Source organism: Equus caballus, chromosome 22, assembly GCF_041296265.1.
Source record: "Equus caballus isolate H_3958 breed thoroughbred chromosome 22, TB-T2T, whole genome shotgun sequence".
In the NCBI taxonomy this organism is placed as follows: Eukaryota; Metazoa; Chordata; class Mammalia; order Perissodactyla; family Equidae; genus Equus; species Equus caballus.
This window is the reverse complement of record NC_091705.1, coordinates 22,897,063-22,911,451: the sequence shown is the minus strand read 5'-3', so window position 1 is coordinate 22,911,451 and position 14,389 is coordinate 22,897,063. Positions and strand designations below refer to the sequence as shown.

Genomic DNA, 14,389 nt, shown 5'->3' with positions numbered 1-14,389 from the left:
ACCACCTTCACGGAGCTTATGTTTTACTGGATGGAAACACACAGTCAATAGACAGATAAATAAACATAATACAGTCACGTGGTAAAGGGGATAATGTGTGAGGAGGGGCTGTTCTCTTAATCAGGTGGTTGTAAAGTCAGTATAAGCTAGGGGAGCTGGAGGAGGAAGGGCAGAAAAACCATGGCTTCTCCCCTTCTCCCACAGCCTCCTGTCCAGAGGCCTGCTGACAAGGGAGGCTGGGAACCGTGGCCTCCAGGGGTTGGCCCCGCAGAGCAGGGAGCAAGGATCGGACTGGAAGGCAACAAGGCCCAGGGCTGCCTCATGATCCTGGGAGGTACACAGATTTTTCAGTCCACTTGCTGCCTATAAACTGTTGGGGATCCTAGGATCTATTTTGTTTTTTAACTGTGGTAACCTATGCATAAAATCAAATTTACCGTCTTAACCATTTTTATTTGTACAGCCCAGTGGCATTAAGTAGTCACATTATTTTGTAAACACCACTACCATCCATCTCCAGAACTCTTTTCATCTTGCAGAACCGAAACTCTCTACCCATTAAACCAATAACTCGTCAGTCTCTACCTACCAGCCCCTGGCAGGCACCATTCTACTCTGCCTCTGAATTTGACTACTCTAGGTACCTCATATAGGTGGAATCATACAGTATTTGTCTGCTTGTCACTGGCCTGCTTCACTTAACTTAATGTCTTGCAGGTTCATCCATGTTGTAGCATGTGTCAGAATGTCCTTCCTTTTTAAGGCTGAATAATATTCCACTGGATGTATATACCATATTTTGTTTATCCATTCATCCACCAATGGACACTTGGGTTGTTTCCACCTTCTGGGCTGTTGTGAATAATGCTGCTATGAACATGGGTGTGCAAATACCTCTTCAAGAGACCCTGCTTTCAATCCTCCTAAGTATATACCCGGAAGTGGAATTACTGGATCATAAAGTAATTCTATTTTTAATTTTTCAAGGAATTGCCGTACTGTTTTCCACAGCAGCTACACCATTTTACATTCTCATCAACACTGCACAACGGTTCCAATTTCTCCACACCCTTGCCAGCACTTATTTTCAGTTTTTGCTTTGATTTTTTTGATAGTAGCCATGCTAATGGGTGAAGGTTCCTAGGATCATTTTCAGCTTCAGTCATGGTTTTTTTTTTATCACAGGCTTGTGATTTCTTTGTCAGAACAGTTCTCTCAAAAACAGAGTTCTTAGCCATTTGACTCCAGTTTGTGCACTAAAACCATATGCACAATATGTTTCAACACACAGTCCTTAGGTTTGCTTGCTTTCTTCGCATTCTTACCTCCAAGAGCTCTCTTCATTTAATGGCGGCCATCAGGAATGGTAGGTGGTAAAGCCACACCTCAAATATGATCTTGGCCCTGAATCATTGTGTCCATCTGAGAAATTTTGCAGAGTATGTTTCATCCAAAGCCTCTTAAAATCCAATCTCTTACTTTAATTGACTCTAGCCCAAGATACTTTAATCAATAGAGACGTTTTTAAAATGAGAGTGAAGACCACACCCCTAACCTAACCTTTGCCCTGAAACATTTTAATGAATTCACAGATTTTACTGTGTTCAGCACTTTTTTAAAGCTCATCTCTTTCTGCTTGGGGTCTGGAAGCATTAGACTTTTCGACTTCTGCAAGGATCTAAGTTTCTGAACTCTATTTCCTTTTATTTTTGTTTGCAAACCAGCCAGTTCTTTCCTGAACTCAGCTCTCTCTTGAATATTTGGACAAACGCAGCCAAAGGCACCCATACAGTCTGCTTCCAAAGTTACCGCAGTAGAAGTTTTACCAAATGTGTTGCTTCTGCATAACAAAGATTGCCAACTTTCCTGCCTGCTGCCCGAACCACTAAGGCACTGCCACATATTTTGGGTTTGGTTCCATAAATACCCTACTTCTGGTACCAATTTCTTTACCAATCAGGATAGGCTGGATTGTGACATAACACACTAACTCTAAAATATCAATGGATTGACACAACAAAGATATATAATATATTTATAAAAATATGTAAATATATTCTGATATTGTGACTCTCGGAGCAGCTGTCCTCCACTCAGGGACTCAACACTCCAGTCAGCTTCCAACTGTTGACTCTACTGTGTCACCACAATAGCCTCCACAAGTGTCCTGTCAGGAGAAAAGATAACCGAGTGGTGATGCACCAGCTCCTAAATGGTCTAGCAGTTCTAAAACATGGCCCCGCAATTATTTGACATTTCTCGTACTGAGAGTTGGGGAGTATGTCTCCTCCCCTTGAATCTGGCCTCTGTGACCAACAGCACAGAGTAGAAGTGACACTATGCCAGTTTCTAGACTCTGGCCTCCAGAAACTTAGAGCTGTCATCACCTCTTTCCTGGGATCCTTAGTCTTGGGAGCCAGCCACCAGGCTGTGAGGAAGCTTGAGAAACTGCGGAGAGTCCCACACAGAGAAGAACTGAGGCTCCTGGCCCTCAGCCCCAGCTGAGCGCCCACCTAACAGCCACGACAGCTTGCCAGCCATGTGAGCAAGCCACCTTGGGAGTGGATCTTTCCAGTCCCCGGTCAATCCTCCCCAGCTGAAGCCAAGTGGAGCAGACTCAATCCTGCCCGCTGAGGCCTGCCCAAATTGCAGATTTGGGAGCAAAATAATGATTGTTGTTGTTTTGAGTCACTAAGTTTGGGGTTGGTTTGTTATGCAGCATAGCAACCAGAACCAAGGCTTTGGCCCAGAAGTGACCTGCATCGCTCTGCTGGTAGCTCATTGGCCCGAACTGATCACGTGGCTTGGACTCATTTCAAGGGGACTGGGAAATATACATGGAGCACATGGAAATTTGGTGAGCAGTCTGCGTCTCTACCACAGTGTTTAAATAAAACCTCTTTGATAAGATGCCATATGAGCAGAGATCTGAATAAAGCAAGAGGCTAGCCATGCAGATATCTGGAGAAAGAGCAATAAAGGCAGAGAAGCACTCACAGGCAAAGGCCCTGAGGCCGTGAGGTAGGAGTTTGCCTAAGGAATGTGGTTCATTCAAGGCCGAGGAAGGAGGCCAGCGTGGCTGGAGGACAGTGAGTGAGGGCATGGAAGAGGATGAGATCAAGGAGGGTGGTAAGGTTGTGGGCGAGGGGGCAATGATAGGCCATAATGAGGACTGGTTTGGGATGTCTATTGCATGTCTCACAACTTAGTAGCTGAAAACAACAGCATTTAATTATCTCTCCAGATTCTGTGGGCCTACAGGATTCAGCGGGATGGTTCTTCTGCTCACGTGATGTCATCTGGGGGCTCCAGTGCGCTAGAACATCCAGGATGACTCACTCCCATGATGCTGTCCGACACGGTGTGGGCTGCAAGTGTGGCTGGGACTGTCAACCGGAGCACCTACATGTGGCCTCTCCATGTGGCTTCTTCAGCATGGGGACTGCCGTCCAAGAGGAGACTTTCCACAAGTGAGTGTTCCAAGAGAGGGGAGGTGGAAGCCAGGCTGTTTGAAAGCTAGGTCCCGAACCGACACAGCATTACCTTCCCCACATGCTGTTGGTTAAAGCAGTCACTGGGCCAACTCAGATTCAAGGGGAGGAGAAATCGACTCCATCTGGAAGGGCAGAGTGACAAAGAGTTGAGTGGCCCTCTTTAATCCACCACAGTCTTCTTTTCACCCTGAGTAAGATGCAACGTCAACAGAGGGTTTTGAGCAGGGGAAGAAAGGAACACTGTGGCTGCAATGTGGCGACGAGACCACTAGGGGCAGAGCAAAAGCAGTGGGTGAATAGGGGTGGCTGAGGGGTCTGAGATGGCAGCAATCCTGCCCACAGTAGGGTCTTGGAAGCAAGGTGTGTCCCACTGACACTTGACTGTCCAATAGGGTGGCCACTAGCCGAGTGTGGCTATTTAAACTTAAATTTAAAGTGGTAATTAAAGTTAAATAAAATTTAGAATTCAGTTCCTCAGTTGCACTAGCTTTATTTCAAATGGTTAACAGCCAAATGTGGCCGGTGGCTCCTGTAAAGGCAACACAGATATAGAACGTTCCATCTTTGCAGAAATTTATATTGGACAGCACTGGCTTAGGCCTTCTCATCGCCTACAAGGTTGTACACCTAAAATCTTTAACTACAGGGTCGCACCCTCTGAGCTCAGACTCACTTCCTTCCCATCCGCCTGTTTTTGGACTTCATTGAGCCCCTCAGTCTGGAATCTCTGCGTCTTCTCCAGATCCATCTGCTCCCCTCCTGGGCTGCCTTAGCATCTTTCCTCACCGAGTCAGCATCCATCCCGAGTTCATCATGGGATCTACTCTTTCCCTTGCTCTCTGCATCCCCATGCGTCCCCTCGTTCTGCCCCACCTGTCCAGGGGACCCTAACCCAGGAGCTGGGATACCAGCAGCCTTCTTCTTCACTCCCACCTTTCCTGACACTGCCAAAGAAAGTCACACTCATGCAGACCACTGACTCCACCGATCATGGCCTCTGAGCTATCAGAGCAAATTCAGATTCTGCCACATCCTGACTGAATGACCCTGGGTAAGTAACTTACCTCCTGAGACCCAGGTTTGTCATCTGCGAAATGGGGGTTATCACAGCTCCTATCTCATAAGGTTATTGAGAAGATAAATGATCCTGGAACAAGTGATATCAATCACCATCATCAGCCCTGAGCTAACATCTGCTGCCAATCCTCCTCTTTTTGCTGAGGAAGACTGGCCCTGAGCTAACATCCATGTCCATCTTCCTCTACTTGCTATGTGGGACGCCTACCACAGCATGGCTTGCCAAGCGGTACCATGTCCGCACCCAGGATCTGAACCGGCAGACCCCGGGTCACCGAAGCAGAACATGCACACTTAACTGCTGCGCCACAGGGCTGGCCCTTCACTACCTTTTTTGAGAAATTGTGGTAAAATACATGTAACATAAAATTTAGTGCATTCACAATGTTGTGCAACCATCACCACTATCTAGTTCTAGAACATTTTCATTACCCCAAAGGAAACCCACTGAGCAGTCATTCCTCATTCCTCCTCCCTTCCCCCAGACCCTAGGAACTACTCATGTTTCCTGTCTCTCTGGATTTTCTGACTCTGGATATTTCATATATATATATGGAATCATACAATATGTCACCGATCATGTCTGCTTCACCACCTTTTTAAGCCTCCTGTTGAGCTAAAACTTTCCTTTTTCTCAGATAATGGCTCTTGTTTTACTCAAGAGCATTCAATTTATCAGGTGTCACGTCACTCAACTTCCTACCCTCACCACCTATAGACTAACGTAGCAATGATGGTGGTAACAAACACAGTGATGTACTGAGTTCTTACTCTGTTTCAGGTGCTTCGCTAAATGTCTTCTATGCACATCTCATTTCACTCTTATAACCCTTTTGAGAGGCAACTACTAATATTATCTTTATTGTACAGTGAGGGAAACTGAGGCTCAGAGCAGTTAAATCATGTGAGCAGCAAGTGGTAGAACCAAGAATAAACCTGGATCTGTTTGCCTCCAGAGTTCAACTCACAACCAACACGCTGCATCTCTTCTCAGTGGCCACCCTCCCCTCCTTCCCTGGGCCTCAGAGGATACCGGATCCTTCCTGTGCTGGCTCAGGGCCAGCCCATCCTCCTGCACATTTGATCTCATCCCTTCCCATGACCTCCAGAACCTCCTCCAGCCCCTCTCCAACACCACTGGAGCTGATCCTGATTTGAAAGGCTGTGGACTGCAATCACCTGGCTGCTTCTTCAATCGCTTGTCTCACGCCTGAGCTGGGATGACACAAAGGCCAAGCTCAGCTGGGACTGTGGCGCCTTCTTGTGGGCTCTCCGTGTGGTTTTGGCTTCCTCACTGCATGGCAGCCTCAAGGTAGACAGACTTCTTGCACGGCACCTCGGATCTCCAAGAGCTAGAGTTCCAGAGGAAGTGCATGTCCTTTACATCCTAGCCTTGGAAGTCAGAGCACCACTTCCACCATTCTCTGTTGGTCGAAGCAGTCATCAGCTCACCCGAGATACAAAGAAAGGGTCCCTAGACCCTGTCTCTCTGTAGGAGAAGTGCTAAAGAATTTGCAGCCATGTTTTAAAACTGCCACAGGTTGTTTCCAATCTTTTGCTATCCGTGTAGTTTATTTTACCCCCTAACATGTCCCAAATCCATTCATTTCTCTGCGAGCCCCGTAGGCCAGGACACCGTCATCTCTGATCTGGAGCATCCTCACTGGCCTCTCTGCGGCCGCTCTTGAGTTTTCCATCCTGTTCTCTTGAGGGAACAGCAGCCAGAGGGATCTTATCAGAGTGCCAACCAGACCACACCCTCTCCCCTCCTTACAACCCTTCCGTGGCTCCCCACTACCCTTGGGCGGAAGTCCAAATTCCTGACCTTGGCTCCCGAGGCCCAGCAGGGTCTCATGAATGCCTGCCTCTCCAGCTTCATCTCCTGTTACCACTCAAGGCCTTTAGGTTTTTTTTGGGGGGGGGGTGAGGAAGATTGACCCTGAGCTAACATCTGTGCCAGTCTTCCTCTATTCTGTATGTGGGACGCTGCCACAGCATGGTTTGATGAGCAGTGCCTGGGTCTGTACCCAGGATCCGAACCCACAAACCCCAGGCAGCTGAAGCAGAGCAAACGAACTTAAGTATTACCCCACCAGGCCGCCCCTAGGCCTTTAGTCTTGAGCTCCAGGCCTTCCTCCCACTCTCCCCCTCACACACACACATGGTTGGATGAGTAAGTAGTACCTATAAACCACTTAGGCAAGCCCTTTGCACGTAACAGGCACCATATATTTGCTATTATTGTCAGTCGGTGTTCAGTAAATATTTATTGAGCTGCCTACTCAATGCCAAGCACTATGCGAGGCTTAGGGAGACAATAGCAAATGAAAAAGATGTGGTCCCATCTTGTGGAGCTCATTTTTGTTTGTGTCCCCAGCCCCTAGCACAAGGAGAGACAGAATGGACGCTCAAGGCATGAAGGCGTGTTTATGCCATGGTCCCTGATGAAGCTTGGAGAGGTGCAGTGACTTTCCCAAGACCACACAGCAAATGTGGACGAAATCAAGGTTGTGGGCACATGACGAAGAATGAAGTAAGCCCAGCTGCCTGGAAGGCCTGCCTCGCTGGGGAGATGGGCCACAGGGCACACACTGCCCAGGGCATAACGAAGGGTAGGTTGGGAGAGAGAAGAAGGAAGGTTGTCTCATTGGCTCCTTCCAGAGGGGAAAGGAAGGAAGGTGTCCCCTCCCAACTCCTCCTCCCCACCGTGACTCCTTCTCCAGATAATGGGGCTGATCCCTAGCAAGGGGTAGGGGCTCAAAGAGGAAAAGGAAATAGAGAGAGGAGGGGAGCCTCAGTCAGGGCTAGGGCTTCAGTAAGAGAGAAGGGGCTCCTGATGCAAGCAGGAGGGGACTTCCTGCTAGGGGCCCAGCGACCCAGCGGTGGGGCTCAGCCACAGGTGGGGGCTCAGAGAGAGAGGTGAGTCTGTGAAGGAGGGGGGGCTCAAGGAGGAGATGAGAGTTTATATACTGGGGAGTGGGTGGGTGGGTCCATGAGGGGGATGGAGACCAGAGAGGGAACTAAGGATACAGTGAGGAAATGAAGGCTCGGTGAGGGCGAGGGGCTTCAGCGAGAGCGGTGGGAGATTGAGGGAGTGATGGGAGGGCCGGTAATGAGTTTGAAGGACTGCATGAGGGGGTGGGGCGCACGGAGAGGGTGGGGTCTCCGTGAGGGACCTGGGGTCTCAGAGAGAGAAAGGAAGTCTGGAAGGGGACAGGGGTTCGCGGTCCCGCAGGGGTCCACAATCTGCAGAGCCAGCCCGTGGGGCGGGCCGGCGCCCCCCTCCCACCCCCGCCTCACCCCCGCCCCCGGCTGCGGCGCAGGCGCCGACCTAACCCGCTTCTGCGGGGCTCGCGCTCTGGCTCCTGCTCGGCGGAGGCAGCAGGCAGAGAGGTGAGCCCAGCCCTGCTCCGCGCGCAGCCCGACCCCCACCCCGCCCTCTCCGGGGTTCCGGAGAACCCCCAGCCCTGCCCGCATCCCCGCCCCGGCTGTGTCCTGCATCCCCGCCCCGGCTGTGTCCTGCCTCGGGCAGGACAGCGGCGCCCAAGCCCTGGCGTGCCTCGGGCTTTGGGGGGTGGGGTCCCAGGGAAGCAGCGGGGGCCAGAGACCTCACCAGACCCATCGCCCCGAGACATCTCAGGGTTGATAGGAGGGACAGAGGCTTCAAAGGACAAGACCTCTACCCACCTCTCTACTAGAAACCCCTTCCCACTCTCCCTGCCTCAGTTTCCCTCTAGGGGAAAGGATGCAGTTAATTTTGACCAGGGAACGGGTAGTCTGGTCAGAAACAGTGGTGCGGTTAGGACAAGGAGAATTGGCCTGATTTCCCTAGGCTCGCCCTGCAGGAGGGCGCCCTGGACGCTGGAGTGGGCGGGTCTGGGGGTCTGGGAAGAACTGAGTGAGGGCTTGCAAAGGCGAGAAATGCTATCCATCTTCAGGCCCTCGCGCCTGTCAGCTTCCTGTCCGCCTCCCTCCGCGCGCCTCCGCCGCAGTCTCCCGCCTCGGATCCTGTAGCCCCCTCCTCTTCCCATTCTCTTCTCACCGAGCTCCTCCCCTCTCCCTCCTAGGGACGTCGCCTCAGCGGTTCCTATGGCAACCCTCACCCCGGGTACCCGCGTCAGGTCCTCAGCATCCTCTCTCTCCCTGCCTCCCCTGTCCCCCTCCCACCCCCCCCCCCACCCCCCGGCCGCTAGACCGCCTCCCCGCAACCCTAAAGTGGGAGGGAGAGGGGCCAGGCCGAGCGGGAGGCAGCGTCAGGGTCACCTTCCTTCTCCTGTGCCCGCAAGATTGAGTGATTCTGTGTTTTTGGGGAGGGGGACGGCGACTTGCAGGGGAGGAGCTAACCCGGGCCGACAATCCCTGAGCCCCCTCCTCGCTCCTCCTCTAGGGTCTTTAATTAAAGGTCGCTGCACTGAGACTCCGACCGCCCCTCCGGCCCCAACTCATTCTCCCGCCGCGGCCTCCGGAGCACCTCGGCCCCGCCCCCCGCGGAGCCCCTCCCCGCCCCCACCCGGGAGGTGCCCGCGCTCTCCAAGCCTCTTACCCTGTTCTTTTTGTCTTTCGCTTTTGGTCTCTGCCTTTTCACATTCTCTCAAAAAACATTTTTTTGTCTTTTTCGTTTTTTTCTCCTGAGTTATGGGTGAGAACTATGGAGAGCTGCGATTTGTAGACAGGCTTTAAGGACAGCACTCCTGTGCGCTTGTGTGACCCGAGGGGGCTCCAGGAATCATCCCCCCAACACACACTGTGGCTGTGTGTCTGCGTGTGTCTCTGTGATGTGTGTCTATGTGTGTCTGTCTGTTTGGTGTGTGTGTGTCTGTGTCTCTGTGCTGTGCGTGTATGTGTCTGGTTTGTGTGTGTCTGTGTCTCTGTGCTGTGTGTGTATGTGTGTCTGTCTGGTTTGTGTGTGTCTGTGTTTCTGTGCTGTGTGTGTATGTGTGTCTGTCTGGTGTGTGTGTGTGTCTGTGTGTACTGGTGAGTCTCTACACAGGGAACTGAGGGCCGCGTCTGACTGGAAATGAGAGGGGGCTACAAATTTGTCTTAGCCTTCAGTGTAATAAGCACCTTGCTTTCTTTTGTTGGAAGCTGTTCAGAAGGGCCGAGGGCCATCATGGGGGTGGGGAGGGAGCCCAGCCCTTCCCCAGCACCGCCCCTATCCCCACTTTGGTTTTAGTGCCATTGTGTGTGGATACACCTGTACCTTCCATTCCTGAGGCCTCAGTGTCTCCATTTGTGGAAAGAGGGGTTCTGAGGTTTCTCTAAAAATCTGACAGCCCCTGAGCCTAAGAGCACTAATCCGAAAAGCCCCTGGCTTTCACCTCCTGTGGAGTCACGATTCCTTGGGATGCAGAGGATGTTCCCTCTTCGGGGCAGCCCCGGGGGGAGGGGGGGGGGGCGTCGGGGAGGGGGGGGGGTTCAGGGCCTTGCAGCTGAGGGAGCGCTGCCCAATGGGATGTGTCAGCAGTGACATCAGCCCCAAGAGCACCCTGAAACCGGGGAGGTTTTGAGAAGAGATGGGGATGAGGATCTCTCACTCCAGACATGGGGCTCCAAAAGCTCAGGATAAAAATAATAATGAAGAAATTATTAGTCACAGTAATAATCATCACAACAGCTATCATTTCTCGGCACCAGGCACAATAGCTGTATGAAGCTGGTGGGGCGTCTAAAACGGGAGAAGTGGATGGGGCCGAAAGATTCGGGGGCCTGGGAGGGTCACCACAGGCAGTGCTCACCGACCCCTCCCTCTGTCCGCTGCACCTTGCCTACCCTACAGGGATCCATGATGCCGAGCTTCGACCGTTCCTGTGTCTGCAGCCGTGGCCCCAACGTGGAAGATGGCAAGTGGTACGGGGTCCGCTCCTATCTGCATCTCTTCTATGAGGACTGTGCAGGTACCGCCCTCAGCGATGACCCCGAGGGGCCTCCTGTCCTGTGCCCCCACCGACCCTGGCCCTCACTGTGTTGGAAGGTAAGGCCGGAGGAGCAGCAACTTCGGTGATTTCCTGTGGCTTCAGGGAAGAGAGGGGATCAGTGGATAGAAAGACAAGGGATAGTGTAGCACTTAGGAGCTGTCACATTCAAGCAACAGAAAACCCAACTCAAATGACTTTAAACAATAAAGGGAAAATATTACTTATTTCATAGAAGAGACCAGAGGTTGGGTGCCTTCAGGCAAAGTTCGATCCAGCAGTTCGAACCATCACACTGAGGACTGAAAATTTCCTTTAGTCTTCAGGTTCCCCCTGGTGCCTCCACCCTTACAGCCCCTGCTAGCATCAGGCTCTCCCTGTATGTTCGCCAAATGGCTACTCCCATGCTGACCCTCAGTCTTTGACTCCACACCATCCAAGGGAAATCAGAATTTCCTCTAGAAAAGAAACAGTGCTTTTCATTTTCAGAAGTCCTGGCCAGCATTGCATTGGCTCTGACTGGGTCTCTTGCCCAGCCCTGAACTAATTACTATGGCGGGGGGATGGTATACATTGACTGGCAGGAAGGCGGCTCATCCCACTTAAGTCTTACTGTGGCTTCACAATGCTATACTGGGGACCGTGGCCAGGACAGTGGAAGATGTGAAGGGACCAGCAGGACCAGTGGTCAGCACCATGTGGGGAGAGATGTGGAGGCCACAGTGAGCCGAGTCTTCATAATGGGTGCAGCTCTTTGCTAAATACTGTAAGGAGATGGAGGCAGAGGGTCCCTCGCCGCTAAGGTGAGGTGCCAACCGAGGCAGAGTGAATGCACCACCAAAGGTCTGCTGTGCGGATGATGCCAGGAGAGGAAAAGCTCTCAGCGCCTGGGATGATCAGGGAAGACTTCCAGGAGAAAGCGAGTATGTATTTTAAAATTTCGAGCATCTTCTTATTGCCAGGCAGTGTGCCAGGCTCTTGGGGACACAGAATGTAAGAAGACATGGTCCCTGTCCTTGAGGAGCTCCTAGCTGTGGTTCATTTAGTCATTCTGCAAACATTCACTCAGCTACTGCTCTGTACCAGCACTGTGCTAGGTATGGAAGCGCATAGTGAGCCGACACAGACACAGGCTCTGCTCTCATGGCTCTCTGGGCTCTCAGTCCAGCGGGGCAGGCAGACATCACTTATAGAGTAACCAAAGGACACGTCCAAGTGTGCACCAAGGTGAGTGCACTGAAGAATAAATGGGCGCAGTGTTTGCATGAGTACAGAGCAGGGGGCCTGACCCAGTCCAGGGGCATCTTGGAAGGCTTCCCTGAGGAGGTGAGGTTTGAGATGAGATCTGAGGGATGTGTAGGGGTTAACACACCAGAGAGATAGAGGGTAGATGGAATAGCGGGATGAGATGGGACCCAAAGAATGATGGAAGTGGACTCAAGGTTGAAAGGAGAAACCCATGGCTAGGTGGGAGCTGGGAAGGAAACTAATCAAGAGGCCTCAAGATTCCAAATAGAACATGACAGTTTGTGCCCCTTGTGAGATTGTAGCAGGTGTGTTCTGTGATTTTCATCTCTTCAGGTTGGACAGAGGGGTTACCTTGAAGTCCAGTTGGGATCCCAGGTGATCCCTCGGCCTCGGGCCCCTGGCTGTCCCTGACTGCCTCCCAATCCGTCTGCCTCTCCCCAGATCAGCCTGTGCTCGGCGACCCTGCTTCTGCTGCTGGGTGTGGCGGCCCTAACCACTGGCTATGCGGTGCCCCCCAAGCTGGAGGGCATCGGAGAGGGGGAGTTCCTGGTGCTGGATCAGCGGGCAGCCGACTACAACCAGGCCCTGAGCACCTGCCGCCTGGCAGGCACGGCACTCTGCGTGGCAGCTGGGGTCCTGCTGGCCATCTGCCTGTTCTGGGCCATGACGGGCTGGCTGAGCCAGGACACCAAGGCAGAACCCTTGGACACCGAAGCTGACAGCCATGTGGAGGTCTTCGGGGATGAGCCAGAGCAGCTGCTGTCCCCCATCTTCCGTGATGCCAGGGGCCAGTCTTGGTTCTCGCCCCCTGCCAGCCCCTTTGGGCAATCCTCTGTGCAGACCATCCAGCCCAAGCGGGACTCTTGAGGGGCCCACATGGCCAGAGGAGACACCAGACCCAGGTTCTGGACGCGCCCTCCTCCCCACTCCCTCTGTCTCCTTCACTTCTCCCTTTCAGCAGGGCCCCTTCCATCTAAATCCCCAGGAGGCCCCACTCCAGGTCAGAAAGCCTGGAAGTCACCTCTCCGTGCCCCTTCCCAGGGGGAGGGCCCCACTCATCCAAGATGCCAGCCTTCCCCACGTCCTCCTAAAACCGCAGCCACCCCTCCTTCCCAAGCCCTTTAGGGGCAGAAAGTGTCTCCCTCCACCCACCCCGGCTCTCCTCTCTGTGACTCTGGGCAAGCCCCTTCCCCTCTGAGACCGCCAGCCCCTGCCTCTGCACTGCGAGGTTTGGACCAGATTCCAGAGTTCCCTGCCTTTCCTGTTCCCCCAAGATAGAAGCATTACCCTCCACAGGCCAAGATGGAGCAGGGGAAGCCGGTCGTTCTCATCCCTGACCCTCCCTCTCTCCACGATGCCTCAGGATGGATCAAAGATGCTCCCTTGGACTTCCCCCCCAGGATGTGTGAAAACGTGTATCCCCTACAGTACATTTGCTACATGCATTTTGGTGTCAGAGGCCCTCCGTGCACCCCATCAAGGGCTGTAGCCCCAGTTTACAGATGATGCTGCTGAGGGAGGCCGGCGGGTGGTCCGCAGGAACTCGGACCCACATCTTCAGTGTCCTCCTGGGCCAGCTCTTTTCAGATGGAGCAGGGCTCTGCACCTTCCTGGTTTACAGGGTCCCCCAGGCGTGGGGGACAGATTCAGTCCAGAGAGACTACCTGGAGGCCTGATGGTCCCTTGTGGCTGGGAAGATATTTTGGACACGCATTTAAATGATCTCTAAGAGCCAGGGGGCAGGCGAACAGGGTGTATTTGCTCCTCAAAGTCCACCCACCTAGAAACTGTCACCCATAGGTCCTGACCTTACGTGTAACAAATGTGCCTCCTGCAGACGCCAGCCCCTCCATCCTGCAGGCTGCCCAGCCCCAGGCATCATCTCCGTTCTCCACCACTAGGGGGAGCTCCAAGACAGCGGGAGAGGCGCCCTTGGACGACCCCCCCCCCCCCCAACCCCCGCGTCAGTGTCACCACCAGCCTGGAGGGGCCTCCTGGGAGGGTCCTCAATCCGCCCCCACCAGGAGGCCCTGCTGCCCTTGTGCACCCCGCCATCCTGCACCCCTTCCATCCCACCTCCCCCTTCAATAAACGCTGGGATGGGCGCTGACTGCTTCTTTCCTCCCGGACTGCAGGGGCACGAGGGGAGGAGCCTGTTATCAGCTCCTACTGTGCGCCGGGCGCTTAAATCCGTCCTTTCTCCTTTGTTCCTCCGGATAACTCTTTGAGAAGGGGACTGCTACCTTCCTGTTACAGATGAGAGAACTAATGGTCAGAGAAGTGAAGCCACTGGCCTAAGGCTGCCCAGGGGTGGACTGAAATGGCAGCCTGATGGGAAGGAAATTTCTGTCATCTTGACAACCTGCCCCTATTCCTGAGGGGGTGGGGGAGACTTGGGGAGGGGGCTGGAGCCAAAGGTGGGGTCTTCTCCTGGGCGCTAATAACAGCTAACCCCTGTTGGCACTTACCAGGGTCCAGGCCCTGTTCTCAGGGCCTTACAGACGTGAATTCATTTAACCCTCACAACAGCCTATGAGGTGGGGCCGTGATTCCACTCCCAGACTCCAGGCTGGTGTTTCCACCTGCGTTCACCTGTGCGTTGAATCTCTGCTCAGCTTATCCTTATCGCCCTTCCCCTCGAGATCTGCCCCTGCTATC

The 14,389-nt window shown here is 53.1% G+C and overlaps 1 protein-coding gene across 3 annotated transcripts; it reads left to right on the top strand.

The window, feature by feature from the left end:
- The first annotated feature begins 2,809 nt into the window (after positions 1-2,809).
- On the top strand, positions 2,810-13,836 carry NRSN2 (neurensin 2). 3 transcript variants are annotated; one of them, XM_070246932.1, is made up of 5 exons: positions 2,810-2,857; positions 3,245-3,470; positions 6,949-7,183; positions 10,348-10,542; positions 12,173-13,836. In XM_070246932.1, exons 4-5 carry the CDS (start codon positions 10,354-10,356, stop codon positions 12,596-12,598), a joined length of 615 nt encoding a protein of 204 aa, XP_070103033.1. In that variant the 5' UTR covers positions 2,810-2,857; positions 3,245-3,470; positions 6,949-7,183; positions 10,348-10,353; the 3' UTR covers positions 12,599-13,836. The 3 variants fall into 3 exon arrangements, with proteins under 3 accessions (XP_070103033.1, XP_023482051.2, XP_023482053.2); XM_023626283.2 differs by lacking the exon at positions 2,810-2,857 and having other exon boundaries at positions 3,348-3,470; positions 6,949-7,104; XM_023626285.2 differs by lacking the exons at positions 2,810-2,857; positions 3,245-3,470; positions 6,949-7,183 and adding an exon at positions 7,886-7,964.
- Positions 13,837-14,389: the final 553 nt, after the last annotated feature.

Excerpts from the sequence above, each read along its gene's own strand:
- NRSN2 (XM_023626283.2), top strand. The coding sequence starts at position 7,006 with ATGGTCCCTGATGAAGCTTGGAGAGGTGCAGTGACTTTCCCAAGACCA. Across the intron at positions 7,105-10,347 it reads GGCACATGACGAAGAATGAA|GGATCCATGATGCCGAGCTT; the intron begins GTAAGCCCAGCT and ends CCTACCCTACAG. Across the intron at positions 10,543-12,172 it reads GGCCCTCACTGTGTTGGAAG|ATCAGCCTGTGCTCGGCGAC; the intron begins GTAAGGCCGGAG and ends GCCTCTCCCCAG.